At 29.5% G+C, this 19,115-nt stretch overlaps 1 protein-coding gene across 11 annotated transcripts in view; it reads left to right on the plus strand.

Moving 5' to 3' along the window:
* The window catches only part of LOC145277896 (voltage-dependent calcium channel subunit alpha-2/delta-2-like), a 445,906-nt gene that overhangs the window by 318,502 nt on the left and 108,289 nt on the right, over window positions 1–19,115 (plus strand). For 4 of the 11 annotated variants that reach the window (XM_080129937.1, XM_080129974.1, XM_080129897.1 and 1 more), the window contains one exon: window positions 7,314–7,397. The exons of 4 other annotated variants lie outside the window; for them this stretch is intronic. In XM_080129937.1, the coding sequence (XP_079986063.1) occupies window positions 7,314–7,397 (84 nt within the window). Of the gene's footprint in view, window positions 1–7,313; window positions 7,398–12,318; window positions 12,400–19,115 lie in introns of all 11 variants that reach the window. 3 more of the 11 variants (XM_080129993.1, XM_080129915.1, XM_080129967.1) reach the window with 1 other exon arrangement.

A 19,115-nucleotide genomic window follows, 5' to 3' on the forward strand; every position in this document is an offset into this window, starting at 1 on the left:
CTACATGGTAAACTGTGCAAGACATGGAGCAGATTCATTAATGAGCAGATTCATTCAATAATTACAAGAAACCCTCTCTACCACCTATAGCAATGGCCAACGACTCTTTATCTGAGAGTACATTTTTCAAACTCCTTGGCCTAACGTTCACAGGAAACATGAGTTGGAACAATTACATTGAAGGCATTGCCAGGGCCGCTGCAAGAAAGGTGGGCTCTCTCTACCGTGCTAGACAACTACTAACACCCGAAAGTATCCTATACCTCTATAAGGCCACCATTCGCCCATGTATGGAGTATTGCTGTCACATTTGGGCTGGTGCATCTGCTACTAGTCTCTCGCTCCTTGACAAGGTTCAAAAGAGAGTCGCAAACCTGATAGGCCCTGAACTGGCATCTAAGCTTCAGCCTCTGTCCCATCGACGAAATGTTGCATCCCTCTGCCTGTTCTACAAGTATTTTAGTGGTGAATGCTCTGACGAACTGCAAGCACTTGTGCCCCCATGACGTGAGCACCCTCGACAAACCCGACAGGCTGCTAAATCCCACCCCCACACTGTAGAGATCCCTAGATGTAAAAGATCTTTCTACTCCAATAGTTTCTTTGCCAGAACTGCTAGACTTTGGAATTCCATTCTAGATCCCTGCTTCCCCAACAGTACTGACGTGCAGAAGTTCAAGTGTAATGTGAACTGACATCTTGCTGCCCAAATCCCTACATAGTGTCCCAGTAGTTGTTGCCCCTGATAGTATCCCCCTACACCAAAGTGGCAATTTGCCTTGTTTGGGGTGAAAATGTAATAATAAAAAAAAAAGAGGGACTGAAAGGACAAGCAAAATAGCAAGACAGAAAAAGTTGGAAGTCATTCACAAAATGTCTAATCTCAGCCCGGGACAAGAGGAAGAAAAATTAAAATAATAAAAAATAAAATAATAATAATAATCACATAAACATTTTTTTTTTTTTTTTTTTTTAATGATAATAGTTGGATGCTGTCTTATCGTCTTTGCCCAAATCTAGAAATCGTTTGGGCTTCAAGATAGTCAGTTTTCAATTCGGGTTATCAAATTGACCCAGGCATGATTGCTTGACAAAAATGTTAATAAAATTGTCATATTTGGCCATGGTGACAGTCTTTTTGTTCATAAAACTATACCTACAATGTGGGAATATACATTTTAAAAGAAAGTGGCCATTAAAAAATTGGATTACACATTGTGGTCTAAAATTGTTTAAGGTGACACGCATTTAACAGGAAACTAGCTGTATATACCTGGCCTTGCCCAATCAAAACATATTGCCGGGCAGTGGGAATAGTTACATACTATTTTAGATACACCGAATATTCTAACTTGTTACAAAATATGACCACATGTTGGATTTAGGGAAGTATAAAACACATCCATCTTGCTTTATGAAAATCAAACGTGAAGTAACTTTCATAGCTTAAACAGGAAATAATTCTCATAGTTTAAATAAATAGCCTTACTTCCGGTTTTAAATGCAACTATTGTCAGCTATTAATAATTAGAAATAAATTAACTTTAATATTTCTTAAAAAAAAACAATTAAAACGATTCTATTACAACAAATGACTAATAAAAGCAAGCTAATTATTAAAATAGGTTTTCTTTAATGTAATATACAAATGAGGTTAGTCATTGAATGGCAATGGTCCTGTTGTCATAACTTGGATCGATAAAGAACATGAGTTGTACAGCGGTGCATTTCCGATCTCGCTCATTGAAAATTGTGTCACTTTCAGATATGATAGAAGGCCCCTATCTCTCTTGAGACTTGTACACAACTGGTCAACTAGTAGATGGTCTGCAGCAAAAAAAAAAAAGAAAAGAAAACCGGTTTTCATCCAACGGAAATGGAATCATGTCGTCTTTTCTAGGGCGGCAATTTTATCGTTTCACTCTGTATTAATTAAATTGTGAACAAACAAATGAACAGACAAGAATACAAATTATAATACAAGATCCAAGCAAGCCCGGGCGATCCACAGATTTTTATGATTAAGATTCATAATCATGACAATAGTATGCATCGATCCATCTAACAAATACATTATTCATAGTCATAGTAGTGAGACCACCTTACCCCCCCTCCCCCTTTTATTTTTTGTCGCAACAGTTTGATTGCTGTACTTTTTTTGTTATTGTTGGATTACTTTAAACTCGAACCCATATTTCATCCAACATGTGGAGAGGGGAAAAACAGTTCTCATTCTCTATTTGCTTAAATTAATCTTCATCAAAAATAGAAGATTAATTCACAGTTCGTTGATGGTTTTCAAATATAACAGATCTTTGATGGCGGCACGAGAGTGCAATGGCTGAAGTGCAATTATGGCGATAAAAACCAAAACAAATCCATCATTTCTGCCATTTTTTTTTTTTTTTTTTTCATAACAATTCTAACTAATTATTTACTCCTTTATCCTTAAATTAGGATTTAATTTCTTTCATTATTGTTTAAACACTCGACTAGCTACAACCACTATCAACAATTTCCCCCATTCTCTACCTGTGCCTAAATCTAAACTCAGATTCCATGAACAAAGTTTGTTTCCTAGAACTACCCACCAGTAGAACATTTTTCCACTGCTTCGCAGCCAACTACAATATCATAGCCTTGAAGTCCAATGTAAACAAGTTCTTGTTGAATTTCTCTCTTAGATAATCAAATTCTACCCAACTTACACTATTAATGATTACTACACTATCACCTTACATTCATTAACCCTTATCCTCGAGTGGCCTTCGGTCCTTCATAAGTTGTGACGCCCTTGTAATATATATATATATATATATATATATATATTCCATTTTGAAAACTAATATGAAATATTTATTATCTAAAGTGTCCTTAAAAGCATGACATTTTTTTCAAGCCATCTTTAAAATTCCTTACTCTGTCTGCCTATATCTTACCATTCTTTAGATGTTGCAATCATGCTTGTTGGATTGAAAAGACATTCTGTGTAAATATTTATTATTTATTCCTAAATACTAACAATTTAAAGGAAATTCCATCTTCATATAATGCTTGATGCTGAAGAGCTTAATCTGAACGTATTAAAACTTACTAATATTGATTCTTTAAGATTATGAGATTTTACGACTAGCCTCATATCATTTAAATTTATTTCTCTCACATAACAGAAAGGCATATGATAATGTGATGGTTATTTTGGATTTTAGTGGCATATGACTGAATACGTGCTTGGTAATAGCAGTTAAACTATTATGAAATTCATATTTGTTGGCAAATAAAAAAAAGAAAAAAAGGTTTGCCAAGTTAAAAAGTAGCCTTTGCTGAGGTTTTGTCACAGAATTAAAATTCAAATTAAAAGAATTTATCCACTTTAAAAAAATATCTAAATTAGAAATTAATAAAAGCATAATTTCAAATTAAAATTTGATAACTTTAAAATCACATTAAAAAGGTTTGATTTTTAAAAAGAAAATGCATACAAAATGCTTTGGAAAATCTGTTTTTATCAATTTTTGATTCAACTTTTTTTTTAACTTTAAAAGGTTTAATCAATTTTTAATTTGAAACTTAATAATCTCGATTGTTTTAACTTTAGTAATAATTTTTAATAATAGTTTTTAAGATTGACTCACATCATAACACTTTTTTACTTCCTGCAGGAAATAATTGTAATGGTTTTACATTGATTTACCATATGTTATGGACTGAGACGCCATGTTAGATTCCATTTACCTGGTTGAATGGATGATTGCAACGTTAAATGTTTAGAATATCAATATTGTTGCATTTTTTTTTTTTTTTTTTTTTTTTTGGTCATTTCGTGATGAATACAGTTTTAGTCAGAATGCTATTTGAAGACACCTCATCACAAGCTTGAAATGTCCTTAAAAAAAATCTCATTTCTATTGTTACTTTGAAAAATCCTTGAAAGTATGGAACATGTGTTGAAAATCACTTGAAAGGCTTTGAAAATCGTATTCCTTATGTCCAGTAAAAATTTGTGTTGCAATATTAAAAACAAAATAGAAATAAATACTATTAAATTATTTTCTAAGTATTATATAAAAAAAAAAAAGATACCATTAAACTATTTTTTAAATATTGAAAGTAAAATCGAAATACATTGTTTTGAAATTACGTCATATTGTCGATACGAGAGTTGTATATCTTTATCACAAATCTACCTGATGTTTTCCGTAGAGTAAATGTTTTAGAATTTAAAAATAGAACTATTTTTGAAAGTTGCTTGAGTTTATAAAATTTGTGAAAGGGTTAAAGGCAGAAATATTTGATTTTATAGTTTCTATATTTTAGAATCATCAGTGTGAGTCCCTATAAGTACCCAACAATTGAAGAAGCACACAGTTATTATGTCAATAAAGGTTGAATAAGGCGATTTAGAAATAGAACCATTTTTAAAAGTTGCTTGATCCATACTTTTTAAAGTTTGCAAAGGGCTAAAGGCTTAAACTAGAAAGTTGTCATTATTGGATTTAGTAATTAATACTCATCTCTCAGAGCAGTTGAACCACAAATAAATAATCTGAAAAGAATACTAGAGAGCTGATTTATAAAAGACTGGGAGGTTCCATTATGCTATACAAATTATTATTTTATTATGCAAAGGAGCTCTAATTTCACTTGTTAGAGATTATCTCTCTTTAGTACAGATATATCATGGAAACATCTGCTATTTGAGAGAAGTCCATTCTTTTGAGTTTTGATTAGCTTCTAGTTTATGACTGGATAATCTATTAGAAAAATCCTTGTTTGAATCCAACAATATTTACATATCAACCATTGGAGTCCTTTATATCTGTAAATGTCAATTTAATTCTATGATGACGATTATCAAAATGTATGGACATTCTAAACACATTGATAGCATTAAAACACCTGAATTGAACAAGTATAGCCTACTATTAGTGATAATCCAAGAAGATTGCAAAAGATCTCTGTCTGCCAGAATCAACAGCCTGAAATGCTGTCTACAAAGACATGCAAGACAAGATCTATATGATGCACCAGAAAAAGTAAAGGAAAATTATTTCATCAGAGCTAATGAGCTCACAGAATTCAGAAACGAATAGCAAACAAGTTTTGCTAATCACATGACCCCTAACATTAAGCCTCCTAGCTTCACAGATTTCAATCTTTTAGACTATTATATATGGAGCATAGTAAACAAAATGGTTAACGAGTGCCTTCAAAACACTAAATGATCCCTAAAGATCTCCATAGTTAGAGTAAAGTTCAATATGAATAAGGGTCACCTGATCTTAGTGTAAACGATTCATATCTTACATAAAAGCTGTTATGGAAGCTGAAGGAGTGGATAAGATTACAAAACAAAATATTTACTCTTATCCTCAAAATCGTTTTTCGATAAAAAGACATCATCTGTTTCTAATAGCAGTAGTAGTAGTAGTAAAAAAACAATAAACAAAAAAGAAAGAAAAAGTAGGTGATTGAACTTGATCTCAACTTTTCAACTCTATAGCCAACACTGAGAACTGTAATGCCATTCCCAACTCTTTTACTAAGCACGTGCTCTCCATGATTTTCGCCAATCGTCATCACATTATACATTCCCTATAAATTACATTTCTCTAGGCATAATTACTAATTTCTCTGATTATTCCAAACCAATGGTTTACTAAACAAAAACTGCTTTTTTTTTCTTTTTTTTTTTTAATTCTATTTAAAGTTAGCTCACACCTTTTTGCTTTGAGTTTATTCTTGTTTCTTAGCAACTATTGTAAACCTTTTGCTTTCTTTTTACCTTTCAGTTTCTTTTTAACCTGCATTTTATTCCTAACCTTTGTTTCATCCTTACTAATGAACCCCATTGTTTTTAGATCTGTCTTTTGCTACTTCCTTATTCATTCGAATTGTTGCTTTTTGTTGCTCAATAAAAACTCTGGAATAATCTTCTTTTTTTTTTATTCCTTAACTTGAGTTACACTAATAATGCATTTATGCTTGTTGAATTTAAAAGCAGCCTTAAAATATTAAGTGTTTATGGAAATTAATCTTAAAATAACTTATAATAAAAACAAAAGATCACGATACAGCTTATAAAGTTTACACACTAAAGAGTTATATTCAAGGGAGATAATCTCCAACAAGGGAAGTAACTTATGAAATTCCGGCACTTGTACATTTAATCAAGACATTAAAAAATGAAAATATCGAAAAAACGTTATATTGTACGTATCCGTTTTGAATTGAAGATTTCCGAAAAAAAAAAAAAATTTCACTTAATTTGATCGAGTAGGTTTTTTTTTTCTTTTTTTTTTTTTTTTTTTTTTACAGCGGAAAAACACGTTTTTATGAGAGCGCATTGAAGGGAGACATTTTGGATTTTTTCTTAATTTTTGTTTGGAGTTTAGAAACGCCAAAGGGAGATAACTCCAGTTAAAGCGCCGACACTCCCTCCCCATCTTTAATACTAGCTTTTCTTGCTAAAAATCGAACCTTTTGCTCGGTATCATAACAATTTTTTTTTTTTTCGCTGTAAAAAAAAACTACTTGATGAAATTAAGTGAATGATACGTACAATTTAAACTTTTTTCGATATTTTCATTTTTTTATGTCTTGATTAAACTGTACAAGTACCGAAATTCCTTATAGTGTACATTTACGGTTTATTCTATTTATTTATTTATTTATAAAATACAATGAATCAGTACCAATTTCAAATATTCCTATGCAAAACGATATCAAATAAGTGACAAAATAATATGCATCTCCTCTTGGTTTCTTTGAAATTGTAATTGGAAAAAAAAAATGTAATTGTTTATTTTTTTTAACATGATTTAGTAAAATTAGTTTTCTTAAAAAAAAAATTTAAAAAAAAAAAAAAAAATTTATTCCATGACAAATATATATTTCATACTTATTTAATAAGTCTCTCCTGCTTCGAGCATGTCAAATATTCATTTTTTTTTTATTTACAGAATCATTATTAAAGCTTATGCAACCAAACTAACAGTAAAATTATCTCCTTCATTTATTTTTGATTGGCTATCATAATTCTTATGTCAAATTCTGCAATTTATTTTTCTTTCTTTCATTGTCACTATAAATATGTATTGTAATCGTAAAGTAAATAGGTTTTTTTTTGTTTTCATTAAAATTTTAAAATAAATATTAATTGGTTAAAAGCATACTAATCTCTATTTTACCCTCACCATTTGCTGCTATTTGTGTGTGTGTGTGAGTGTGTGTGTAAAATTGTTAGTATTTCAATGTAAATATGTGTTTGCATTGCTGACCTAGGCCCTGCCTTGCTATGTTGTTTATTCCAGCACTATATAGGAGTTCTGGCCCGACCTTTGGCCCTTAATCATTCCCTGTACATCAAGTGGGCCGGGGTCTACCAGGATAGCCATGTAAGCTGGCTATTACCTATTCTGTTTGCTATCTCTCATAATTGCCTATCTTTGTAGCTACAGACACCTTTCTTTTGTCAAATAACACTGGATTGCTGCTGCTATTGCTATACGTCTTAGACGATCACTTTAGTGCCTGCTTAATGACCCATTGTGTAACATGTATTCTTGTCACAACTGTGACAATGATAGAAGAATGTCATCGATGTGTCTGGTCTCTGCTGCTGCTGCTGCTGCTCTTCTAAGTGTTCCACTCTTCATTGTTGTTGTCATTTTGTTGTATTTGATTGTATTTATCTATTGTCCCTTGAGGCTTCATCTTTTTTTTTTTTTTTTTTTTTTGAGCTTTTCTGATTTTAGCCTGAACCAAATAAATGTTAGACTGCCCATAACTTTATTTAAAAATATAATTATCTAAATTAATTCTTTCAATTTTTTTTTTGTTTATTTATTTTAATTTTTTCTAGTTTGTGAATGTTAAATTTAATTCACATTTAATTTTGTTAAATATTATTATTAAATAATATATTTGGACAAAGGAGCTTTCTTCTTAATTAATCTGCTTAGGATATCATCTCTACTAATCATAGATCTAAATATTTGAATTGAAAGGGAGATAATCATGAACAGCAAATGTTGCTTCCTAGAAAAGTTTCATCAAACATATTATGATGAACCATTTGTTTCCCCAAAGATTAATTTTCCTGAAAAATCAGTCAATTGAATCCAAAGAAAGATAACTTTGTATATGAATCAGATTTTTCGAAAAAATATTTGGCACTAGGACGGTATCATTTTTTTTATTTTCAGTTGGAGAGTGCATAGCAGGAGCAAACAAATGCTATTTCACGACCAAAGTGAAAATAAATTCATGCTTTTTATTAATTTTTTTTTTTTTTTTAGGAAGATTTTTAAAATAAATAGAGGAAACTTATAACACAAAATAGAGATTTTTGAAAACAAAATAGACATTTTTTTCATTTTTAATAAAACATGAACATAAAGATTTTGTAACACATTTCTGGAATTAAAATAAGCATAAGAGACTTATAATAACACAAAACTTTTTTGTTCTTTTTTACAAAATAGATATTTTTTATTTTTAATAAAACATGAACATGCATTATTATAATACGTTTGAATTTTGAGAAAACTATTCTTTTTTTTTTTTTTTTTTTTTTTAAATTTTAAATTTTCGTAAGTCAAAAGGTTTTGTAATAACTGAATGATTGAAAATTGTTATCTGCCCCTGTCTTCACTCTCCAAATTCCAACTGAAAACTAAAACAGTGCTTCCATCCTAGTAGTGTACAAGTGCCAAATATTTCATATTTTTTAAAATGACACCAATTAAATGTTGCAAATAGTATGTTTGTTTATGATAAAAAGATATCACATGATTAAATGGATTTAAAAAGTATTTTTTGTAAATAAATTTTTTTTTTATTTTCCATGAATTCATTCAAAACAGTTTTCTTCTTTATTAGTTCTGTTAATGGTTTGAATAGTAACGAGTTAAACAATATAAAAGCATGAAAGACAAGTTTGGTAGACGATAATAATATAATAATAAACGATTTGATTTAACCAGTACAATTTTAAAATCATGCAGGACTTTTTTTTAAATTTAAAAACTGATTCATATATAAAAATTATGTGTTTTAATTTGACTGATTTTTCAGAGTTATATTGAAATATCTCCCACCATTCTTGTTTTTAGGAGGGGGTGTTCAAAAAGTAATACCTCCTACTTTTTTCTTATGTCCGAATGGATCAGAGGGGATTGCAAGTTGCATGGTTATGATGACTGAACTCAGTTATCTCTGTTAGCTTGAGAGTTTCATCTTTCTGTTGTAGATATTGACGGTGTGAGACTTTAAGCAACAACCCCTGTCATGGACATGTCAGAAGCAAAGATCTGTCATTGAATTCCTGGCAAAAGTGCATTGAGAATGGTGGTGACTGTAGAAAAATAAATTCTGGAGCACAAAAGGTCACTTGTTTTAATGGTACTACTCCCGTCTTTGTAGCTTTTCAACTTTTTCAGCTAAACATGATAGATGGCTTTACTTTTGGAACGACTCTCGCATATATACATATATATAATAATGTCACCCACTATTTATGAAGGAATATGGCATAATCATGGTGACACACCGGTTCTCATCAGATAACCAAAGTTAAGCAACATTGAGCCTGTTCAGTACTGAAGTGGGTGATCATTTTGGAATTCCATGTGCTGTATGTGCTCTCTGCTTATCTCAGCATTGTTTCTAGTTGTCTAGGACTTCTCACTGGATTCGAGCAGTGCTGATTCAGGAGAGGTGTAGTTAGGGATTGTACAACCCTTGCCTCACAATTACACACAGGCTACCCTTAAAGACGGTATCCATTGTTTTTCGAGGCTCAATGGAGGTATCTATCGATTTATGAAAGCAAGAAGCTACTCAAGGATAATGGCCTTGGTAAGTGGTGATACATTAGTATAAAAAAAGGCAAAAAACGATTACATTGGGGCGGGGGGGGGTGAAATAAGCAAATGTTTCACCATAATGTTAGGTGAGATCAGTTTTCCAGCAAACAACCATTCGCTGTCATGAAAAATTGAATAAAGCCTACTTCACTACTTGACTACTTGAGCATGTAAAATTTCTGTTGAGTTAAATGGCAGAAATCAAAAAAAAAAAAAATTGTATTTCATAATATTAATATTAATGATAATTTAATATTTAAAAAAAAATGTCAGATTGCTTTATTTTTTTCTCTTGGTCACAAATGGTTCCTCAAATGAATATCATGTAATTTGCTTATTTACTGACAATATAATAAAGACACAATTGGGAAACTAATCTAAGCCTGGCTAATATAAATATTTACTCATAAATATATTTTATCTGAAAAAATATGCATTAATTAATAATGTCCAGAAATTGGATGAAACTATATTTATTAGTTGTGCTAATTTCCTCACTTGAGCTTTATATATAAATTAAAATTCTGTATACCTTTTTTACAGGTTTATAATGATTTTTGAAAATTTGAATAAATTTTCAATAAGATTTTTCTATTATTTATATATATATATATATATATATATATATATATATATATATATATATACACACGTGTGTGTGTGTGTAAGTCTGTTATTTATCATAAAATGTTATACTTGGTAACGCACAAAGGGTTTTTTTTTTAATTAGTTTATTTAAATATCAATAGTTTTATTAATTAATTAAGTATTAATAGCTGAATTAATTAAATATTGATAGCAGTATTAATTCCAAATAAAAAAATAACTTGTTAAACTTCATATAAAACCAGTTTAATATTAGCTTTCCATTTTTTTTTTTTTTTTTTTTTTTTTTGTTGGAATCCTATGGGAATAATTTTTGTGTTTATTTATTTATTTATTTATTTGTGGACTGTTATCCTCATCTTCATAATTGTTGTTTCACCACGTTTCGGCCAACTCATCCTCTGGCCTTCTCTAGATGATTAACCACATGAGGATAACAGTCAGCAAATAAATAAATAAATTATCGTTTCAGTTTGGTTTTACCACCTTTCTTTTGTCCCTCATTTTTTAATTTAAAATTCTGATACATAATATTACTTTTGTTATCAAGATTTACTATGAGTAATTTTAATCCAAACTGAGTGTCTGTAAGTTTTTTGATGACTCCATTACAAATATTCAGGCTAAAACCGTATTTCTATCCTAAATTTTCTAAGCACATCCTCAACTTATATTTCATTTTATAATTTTTGACGATTAGTCAGGGTGCACTTTTTATTTTTTAATTTTGAAGCTTTTTTTTTTTTCCTTAGTGTTGTATTCTGATTTTCAATTATTATCTAGTGCTTGATTATTATTTTGACCAGCGGTATCTGGTTCTCACAGAGGTTCTAAACTAAATCCTTACCAGACTTAGGAGCATCCATCTTAGAATGGAATCTCTTTCCCCACTTTTTTTTTCTTTTGCTAATTGGTCTTTTTTTCAGTTAAATTTGGGAGAGTATATTTGTTTCTGGTTTGTTTTTTACCTTTTTTTTCAATTTTCACTGTCTTTTTAATATGCATTTTTTAAATGATTAAAACTTTGAAATATGCATTTTTAAATGATTAAAACTTTGAAATATGCATTTTTTAAATGATTAAAACTTTGAAATACATTTAATTTTTATATATGCTTTTTATTTCAGCTTATTTAAAAATGGTTGCAAGATTGTAATATAAACTTTAATTTTATTAACAATTTTCCTTAAATCGTTTGTTTATATTTTATTAAATTCCACCAAGCAGATGAGAAAATGCTCTTTGAGTGTTTCTGTTAGGATTTTATTAATTTATAAAAATGACATGAATGTATTTAATAGCTATACTTTTAAAAACAAAGCTTTTATATATATATATATATATATATATATATATATATATATATATTATTTTCAGATTTTTTTTTTTTTTTTAAATTTTAAAACTTTTTTTAAAGCACATATCTTTATTTAATGTAGAAAAATATAGTCACATACATTTTAACTTTTGTTTTCGTAATTATAATGCATTAATTCAAACCCTTACAATAATGGCAGGATCTGAAAGTATGAAATTCTAAAACTTTTATTATTTTTAAAAGCACATATAATTTAATGAAAAAGAAATATAGTCACATATTTATCTACAAACTTTGTTTTAATATTAAGTATAATCTTTCTTTTTTATTTGTTTTTGTAACTTTAATCCATCAATTCAAACTCTTTTTTACTATAATGGAGGGATCTAAAAGTAAACATTTTTTTAATTTCAGAAATTGTAATTAAACAAACGGCAATAGCATTCTCCCAGAGTTGTAAAACTTTTTGAATCACTTCTCTTGCCTGACTAAAACAATATTTTGTCCAATCTGTGTTATCTACAGGAATTTTTACAACATCTGGGTGGTCCTAAAGAAGTGGAATCAGAGTACTTTCACCACTGGTCAATTGGATTAGACCGTTCGGTAAATCTTGCCGCTGTTGTTGCGATTGCATCAACCAGCTGTAGACTATTGTATTTGGGAAGGCATAATGCAAATGACATTTTTTATTGTTAAACCGCATGTTGCATCCAGGCCATATGGAATCCTGAAAATTGGTTGAGATTTCTTCAATAATAATCCTTCTTTCCTCTTTAGAACTTTAATCTAAAGACGAGAAACAAGCTTCATCCAAACTGGAATGTAGATTAGCCATAGAAATAGCGAGTTTAGTTGTTCGCAAAATGTTTACTTGGCTTCTAATTTACAAAGCCTCTTGTTATTGCCTATTATTAACACGTTTGCCATTTTGAATTCGTCTGTTAAATGTATTCTAATTATTGCTTTTAAAAAAAAATAAATGAATCTTAGAATTACAGTTTTTTTTAATTAGGTTAACCAGTCGCACCAAATAAAGTTCTAATTAATACATCATATGTAGATTTTTAAATTAAAATACAAACATTGAGATTATCTGTTTTTGAAATATAGATTTTAGTTATACAGAACTTAGAGAAAAACTTCATACAATAATTGGAGTGCTCTGCTACACAATTATCGATTTCTTCATGATTAAATAATAATTACCAATATATATATATATATAAAGAAAAGGATAAAACGAATCTGACAGCATGAATTAAAAATAGAGGATCTGATTTCTCAATGTTTTACCCAACTGTTTTGTGAACTTTTTCAATAGCGAAGAAAATAGCTAAAATGGCTACACGATACATTTCTCCCACAATAACTGATCCTCTTGTCATGTACCATTTTTTAACTATTTTGTTCGCTCTTGAAAAACAGTTGAACGAAATATTGAGTAATTAGTAATTAATTTTCCATTTTTCATTCATATAAGTATATACATATATTTATGTATATATTTTTAAGTTATTTTAGGCAATGATTTTGTTAGTGCAAGTTTACTAAAAGAATAAAAACTAATTTTTTTTTTTTTTTAATTCTTAATTCTGAAGATATCTTTTTCTATACATTCTGATTTAAAGAAAAAAACAAACGGTTTGTCCTAAAGAGTTTAAACATAGTTTAGAGTGGAAGCGTCTACTATTTGAGTGTTGAAATGTGTGTGTGTTGCTACTGATGCCAGCCAATCAGCTTAGCTTAGTTAAATAGCATGCGATCGCGACAATAATGGTCTTGCTATACAAGAGTTGCCTTCTGTTTTTCAAAACGATTTTTAATGCCCTTGAGGGCAATAGACGCAGTCATTGTTTTGTATTTTTTTATTTATTTATTTATTTATTTTTTTTTTTTTTTTGTACGAGGCTGTAAATTAACTTAGGTGATTTCACTAAAGCTATAGGATTTATTTCTGAAATTAGTTCTTTTCTCTTTTTCTAAATTCTCTCTCTACCCCCTCTCTCTTTCTATCTATTTATCTAATATATTCATCAACAGACACAGTTTCTGTCTTTCCAAGACATCTCCATGTAGACGCAACAAACTCTGAAACACAAACCTTGGACCTTCATCACTATCAACTGAGACAGTTCAACGTCCTTACCTTCTGAGCTAACTTGCTATTAATGGAAGAAATATAAATCGCTTAACAAATTTTTATAATCATTTATTTACTTTTGCTTTACGATATTGATAGCTTGAGAAAATGTAATTATTTTAAGGGAAAAATGTTACTTTTATGCATAAGTGGAAACCATCCTTTCCTCCATCAGGGTGCTCCAATCATAGTGAAGCATATCCATATATATATATATATATATATATATATATATATATATATATATATATATATATATATACACACACACACACATTAGAACAACACACACACACATTAGAACAGCCTATACAAGTTAACCAGCGTTCTACGAAGTTACAAGATCATGGGTTAATCTTGCAGCTGCGTAAAGATGTACTAACATCGAATTTCTGGTTAAGTTATATAGATTGTTGTTATGTTTGTATATATATATATATATATATATATATTAGTACCTATTTACTATGCCTCCCCACGGGACAGAGTTAGACACCAGGGTCGTTTTTTAACGTGGAGAAAAGGTACAAAAATAAAAATTGTCTCAGTCGTGAAGGATTTCTCCTCCATCGAAAGAGAACAAGAAATAGAAGTGCAGCATCTGAAGAACAGATACTACACTTTGATCTTGTCCCGAAGATATAGTAATCCACAGACATAGATTTCATTTTTTTTTTTTTTTTTTTTTTTTTGACTCATCAATGTGCATTGACACAATGAGCATATCAACTCCAAGACTTGAACCTCATCCCCCTCCTCCCAAAAGAATAATATGTAATTGCTTCATAAATACATTCATGTTTGGATCCTAGATTTCATTAGGACGTTAACATGATTTGATAGAATATATATATATATATATATAATAAAAATTACAATTAAATTTACCAAAATGGTCCAAGATGGTAAAAACTAAAGTATATTATAAATATTAAAGAACTAATATTTATAAAGTAATCTCAACCAGATGTAAAAGCTTGATAAAACCAAATAGGAGATAGAGCTTATAATACGAGCAAACAGTTAATAAAACATGTTAAAAAACACTTTGAAAAAGAGTTAAAAACATATTTAATCTGAAAAGGAAACACTTGATAAGTGGATAGTCCTTAATCCGTGGAGTTTTGAAGAAATACTTTCCTTCTCATCAGAGGGTAGGAATTAGCAAAATGCGGGATCGGATTTTGCATACAAAAGTTTATTTTCATCAAATACTTTTGTATGCAAAATCTGATCCCGCATTTTGCTAATTCCTACCCTCTGATGAGAAGGAAAATATTTCTTTAAAACTCTGCGGATTAAGGACTATCCATTTATCAAGTGTTTCCTTTTCAGATTAAATGTTTTTAACTCTTTTTCAAAGTGTTTTTAACATGTTTTATTAACTGTTTGCTCATATATATATATATATATATATATATATATATGAACCCATTTGCTGTAGTCAAATGAAATCATTTTGACCGATCTAAGCAAACAAAATGCTAAAAATGCAGGCATGATATGGGAATTGAACTTGCATCCTACAAGGAAGTCACTTTTTTGTGTGAAGTGTTGCTTTACATTTTAAGCTAAGCAGATCAACTGGTTCATTTGGTTCAATCACTTTTCCAATTTTTTTTTTTTTTTTTTTTTTACTATTATATACATTTATTTATCTGAAAACAATACTTTTGAATTGTTATCCTTTACTTTTTTTCTGCTATTTAACGACTGATTTTTGTGTCATGGGTTACCTTATATGTTTCCATTTTTCATTGGGTGTGTGTTTTCTTCTGACAGGGTTTCATATGAAACAAAGCACTCTTGCCTTCTTAAAAAAATGCACTTTTTTTTTTTTACTCGATGGATTTAGGTTTTGAGATTCTCTTTTACACAAAGAACTTTTTTAATATTCTTTTAGTCGTACAACATTTTTAAAATTGCTTTTATTCATGAACACATTATTAAACGAAATATTTTAATGAATTGTTTTGAAATCGAATATAAATAAAATATCTTCCTAAATAGATAGTTTTACTTGACCACTTCTAAAGGTATACATGTCATAAGAATTTGATGGCTATTTGCATAAAAGAAACACTTTAAACCATACTTGGCATAAACAAAAGGAATTTGTGCCAATGTTTAAGTTAGTTTTCCTACTAAATATCTTCCTAAATAGGTAGTTTCACCTGACCACTTCATAAGAATTTGAAAAAAAAAGTGAAAAATTTGAATTGCCAAATTTAAAACAGCGGTTTTATACTTAGCAGGCAGTTTAAAAACAGCGGTTTTATACTTAGCAGGCAGTTTAAAAACAGCGGTTTTATACTTAGCAGGCAGTTTAAAAACAGCGGTTTTATACTTAGCAGGCAATTTAAAACGGGTTTTATACTTAGCAGGCAGTTTAAAAACAGCGGTTTTATACTTAGCAGAGTTTAAAAACAGCGGTTTTATACTTAGCAGAGTTTAAAAACAGCGGTTTTATACTTAGCAGGCAGTTTAAAAACAGTGGTTTATACTTAGCAGGCAGTTTAAAAACAGTGGTTTTATACTTAGCAGGCAGTTTAAAAACAGTGGTTTTATACTTAGCAGGCAGTTTAAAAACAGCGGTTTTATACTTAGCAGGCAGTTTAGAATATGACCAAGTCTTTTAGCAAAGATTGTTTTAAAATTGTTAAGAAAGTCTGATCTTTTTTACACCTCAGTGTTTTGATGGTTATTTGCATAAAAAACACTTTAAACCATACTTGGAATAAACAAAAGGAATTTGTGCCCGTATTTAAGTTAGTTTTCCTTTATGCTTTAAGATCATAATGAATACGCTCATTATTTTTTCTTTTTCTTCAAATTAAAAAATATATAATTTTGAAAAAATAAATCGATATATTTCTTTGAAAATTTATGTGAAAATAGCTATTCAGAAATATATTTTATTTTATACTAGGGAGATGCGTCCAGCTGTTCCGGGTCATAAAATACTCTTAAAAATATTTTAATTCATGCCGATTTTGTATTTATTATTACAAAGTCTTTTTTAATTATTATATTGTATCTAATATTTAGTAGTGATTTTAAAATGAGCTAGAATGGAAACCAAGACATTTAGTGCTCCAGTTGTGTTTCCTACCGATGTAGCTATCGAGAGATTGGTGAGAAAGATTTAATATTAAACGACTTGAAGAAATAGATTCAATTTGGGCATGCACAAAAAGCAGTAAAAATATGTTGGCAAGTTGAAATGAATAGTTTGCATTTCAATTTGTTGACATATTTCTATACGTGTTATTCATTTATCAAAACAAAGATTTTATTTGTTATAAACCATCTTTGGCATATGATCATTATTTCCTGTAAATTTCAGTGTTATGTGACCAGTAGTTTAAAAGTTTATCAGTTAAATATATTCACACATGGAGACGCACATAAGTCTACTGATTTATATATATACAGAGATTTTCATTTAACTAATATGATACATAAAAGCAGTTTTAAAATAAAGTTTCAAATTTTTCTCACAACTCTTTGATGTAAATGAAAAAAACAAAACAATTCGTCTTCTTTTATTTTTGGTTGGGATTTTCCAGTTTGAACTTTTTCTTTTTCAGTATCCATCCTATCATTTCTCTTTAAATATAAAGCGTGAATTCATATTTTTATATTTGAACATAAATATTGTTTGGTTTTTATCAATTGTAGGTTGTTTTGTATTATCTCCCTTTAATATATTTTTCACTGAGTTCGTAAATTCTATTAAAACAAACATTTTTTTTTTTTAATAAATTCTCTTTTACCCACTCTCTTCCCATGTAACATAACACACTCTATCTTTCTTTGTCTGTCTCTCCTTCTCTCTCTTTTTTTCTCTCTCTCTCTCTCTCTTAATTTTGTGTCATCTTCAGCAATGCATCATTTTGCCAACTTCTAATGCTTCATCATTCATAATTGTTTCCTTACAGCTTCATATAATTTTATTTTCAGAAATATTTATATTATATTTTCCATCAAACAACAAAGAAAAACATCTGCCTTAAACTCTTAAAACAGATTTCATATTCAAAGTTTTTCTTCTAAAAATTTGAGCATAACTATTTTCAAACTTGTTTTCAATATATTTGGAAATATTTTATTTTGAAAATTTAGTCAAGACTAGTTCACATTGTTTCGTTGGAAAATTAAATAATTTTGCATCCGTTTGAATTTTATTGAGTCATAATTTGTCTATTCTGAAAATTTGTGATAAATTTTATTTCAAACTGAAAATAACTTTTCCAATTAAATCATTTCAAAATCATGACGTCATCATAAATTCAATTATTCATTATCTAATGATTCATTATCAAATTTTGTTGGCTTGCAAAGTTGTCTCCCATGTAGGAGTCAACCAACAACAACAAAATTGTACAAAAATGATTTTTTTTTTTTTTTGATTTGTTTATTTCATATACAAGATAATTGAACAGTGCCCTGTCTTTTGTGTAAACTATGACCCTCTATGTTCAGTCAGACTCCGTCTCCCAGACTTACTCTCTGTTGCTTTTTCTAAAATTGATATAATACTCGTTTTATGTTACGTTATGTCAGATCTTTTAGCTCACTTTTCTCTAGATTCTAATTGTCCGATTATTCATCTGGTTATTTCTAGTACTTGTTATCTAATTTAAGTTAGAATTTTAAATCTAATTCATTTTGTTGAACCATGTTTATCATTATTGTTCAACATATCCATGTTAGATCAAATAAATCTTGGGATTTACAACCTCTCTTCATTTTTTTTTTTTTAATAGTTAATTTTTTTTCATTACATGGCTTTGAACTGAAACGATTTTGTCAATTTTTCTAACCTAAGCTGCCTCTTTGAGTCTATCATATTGTTGCAAGCACACCTGGATATGATGTGCAATGTTATTGTCAATACCTCTGGCATAAACCTCTCTTTGTTCTGAATGAGTGGTTCTATTGCTATTGGTCAAGATTGTTCCATGAGTTCTAAATTTGTGGACCCACCTGTATATGAATCTTTTGTCTGCATATCGACAACATTGATATTTTCTTCTGTACTTCATTGTTGTGGTCGTGGATATGACCTTAAACTACATCCAGTGGTGAGGCCCCAGCTTGCGGGCTTTGGGGAGTGTGGAGCCACCCTTTAATTGCCATTGCTCCCAGGTCCACTCTGACCCGGAGTGGTAGTACC

The sequence above is a fragment of the Euprymna scolopes genome, chromosome 1 (assembly GCF_053919585.1).
Source record: "Euprymna scolopes isolate OS-2025 chromosome 1, ASM5391958v1, whole genome shotgun sequence".
Classification (NCBI taxonomy): domain Eukaryota; kingdom Metazoa; phylum Mollusca; class Cephalopoda; order Sepiida; family Sepiolidae; genus Euprymna; species Euprymna scolopes.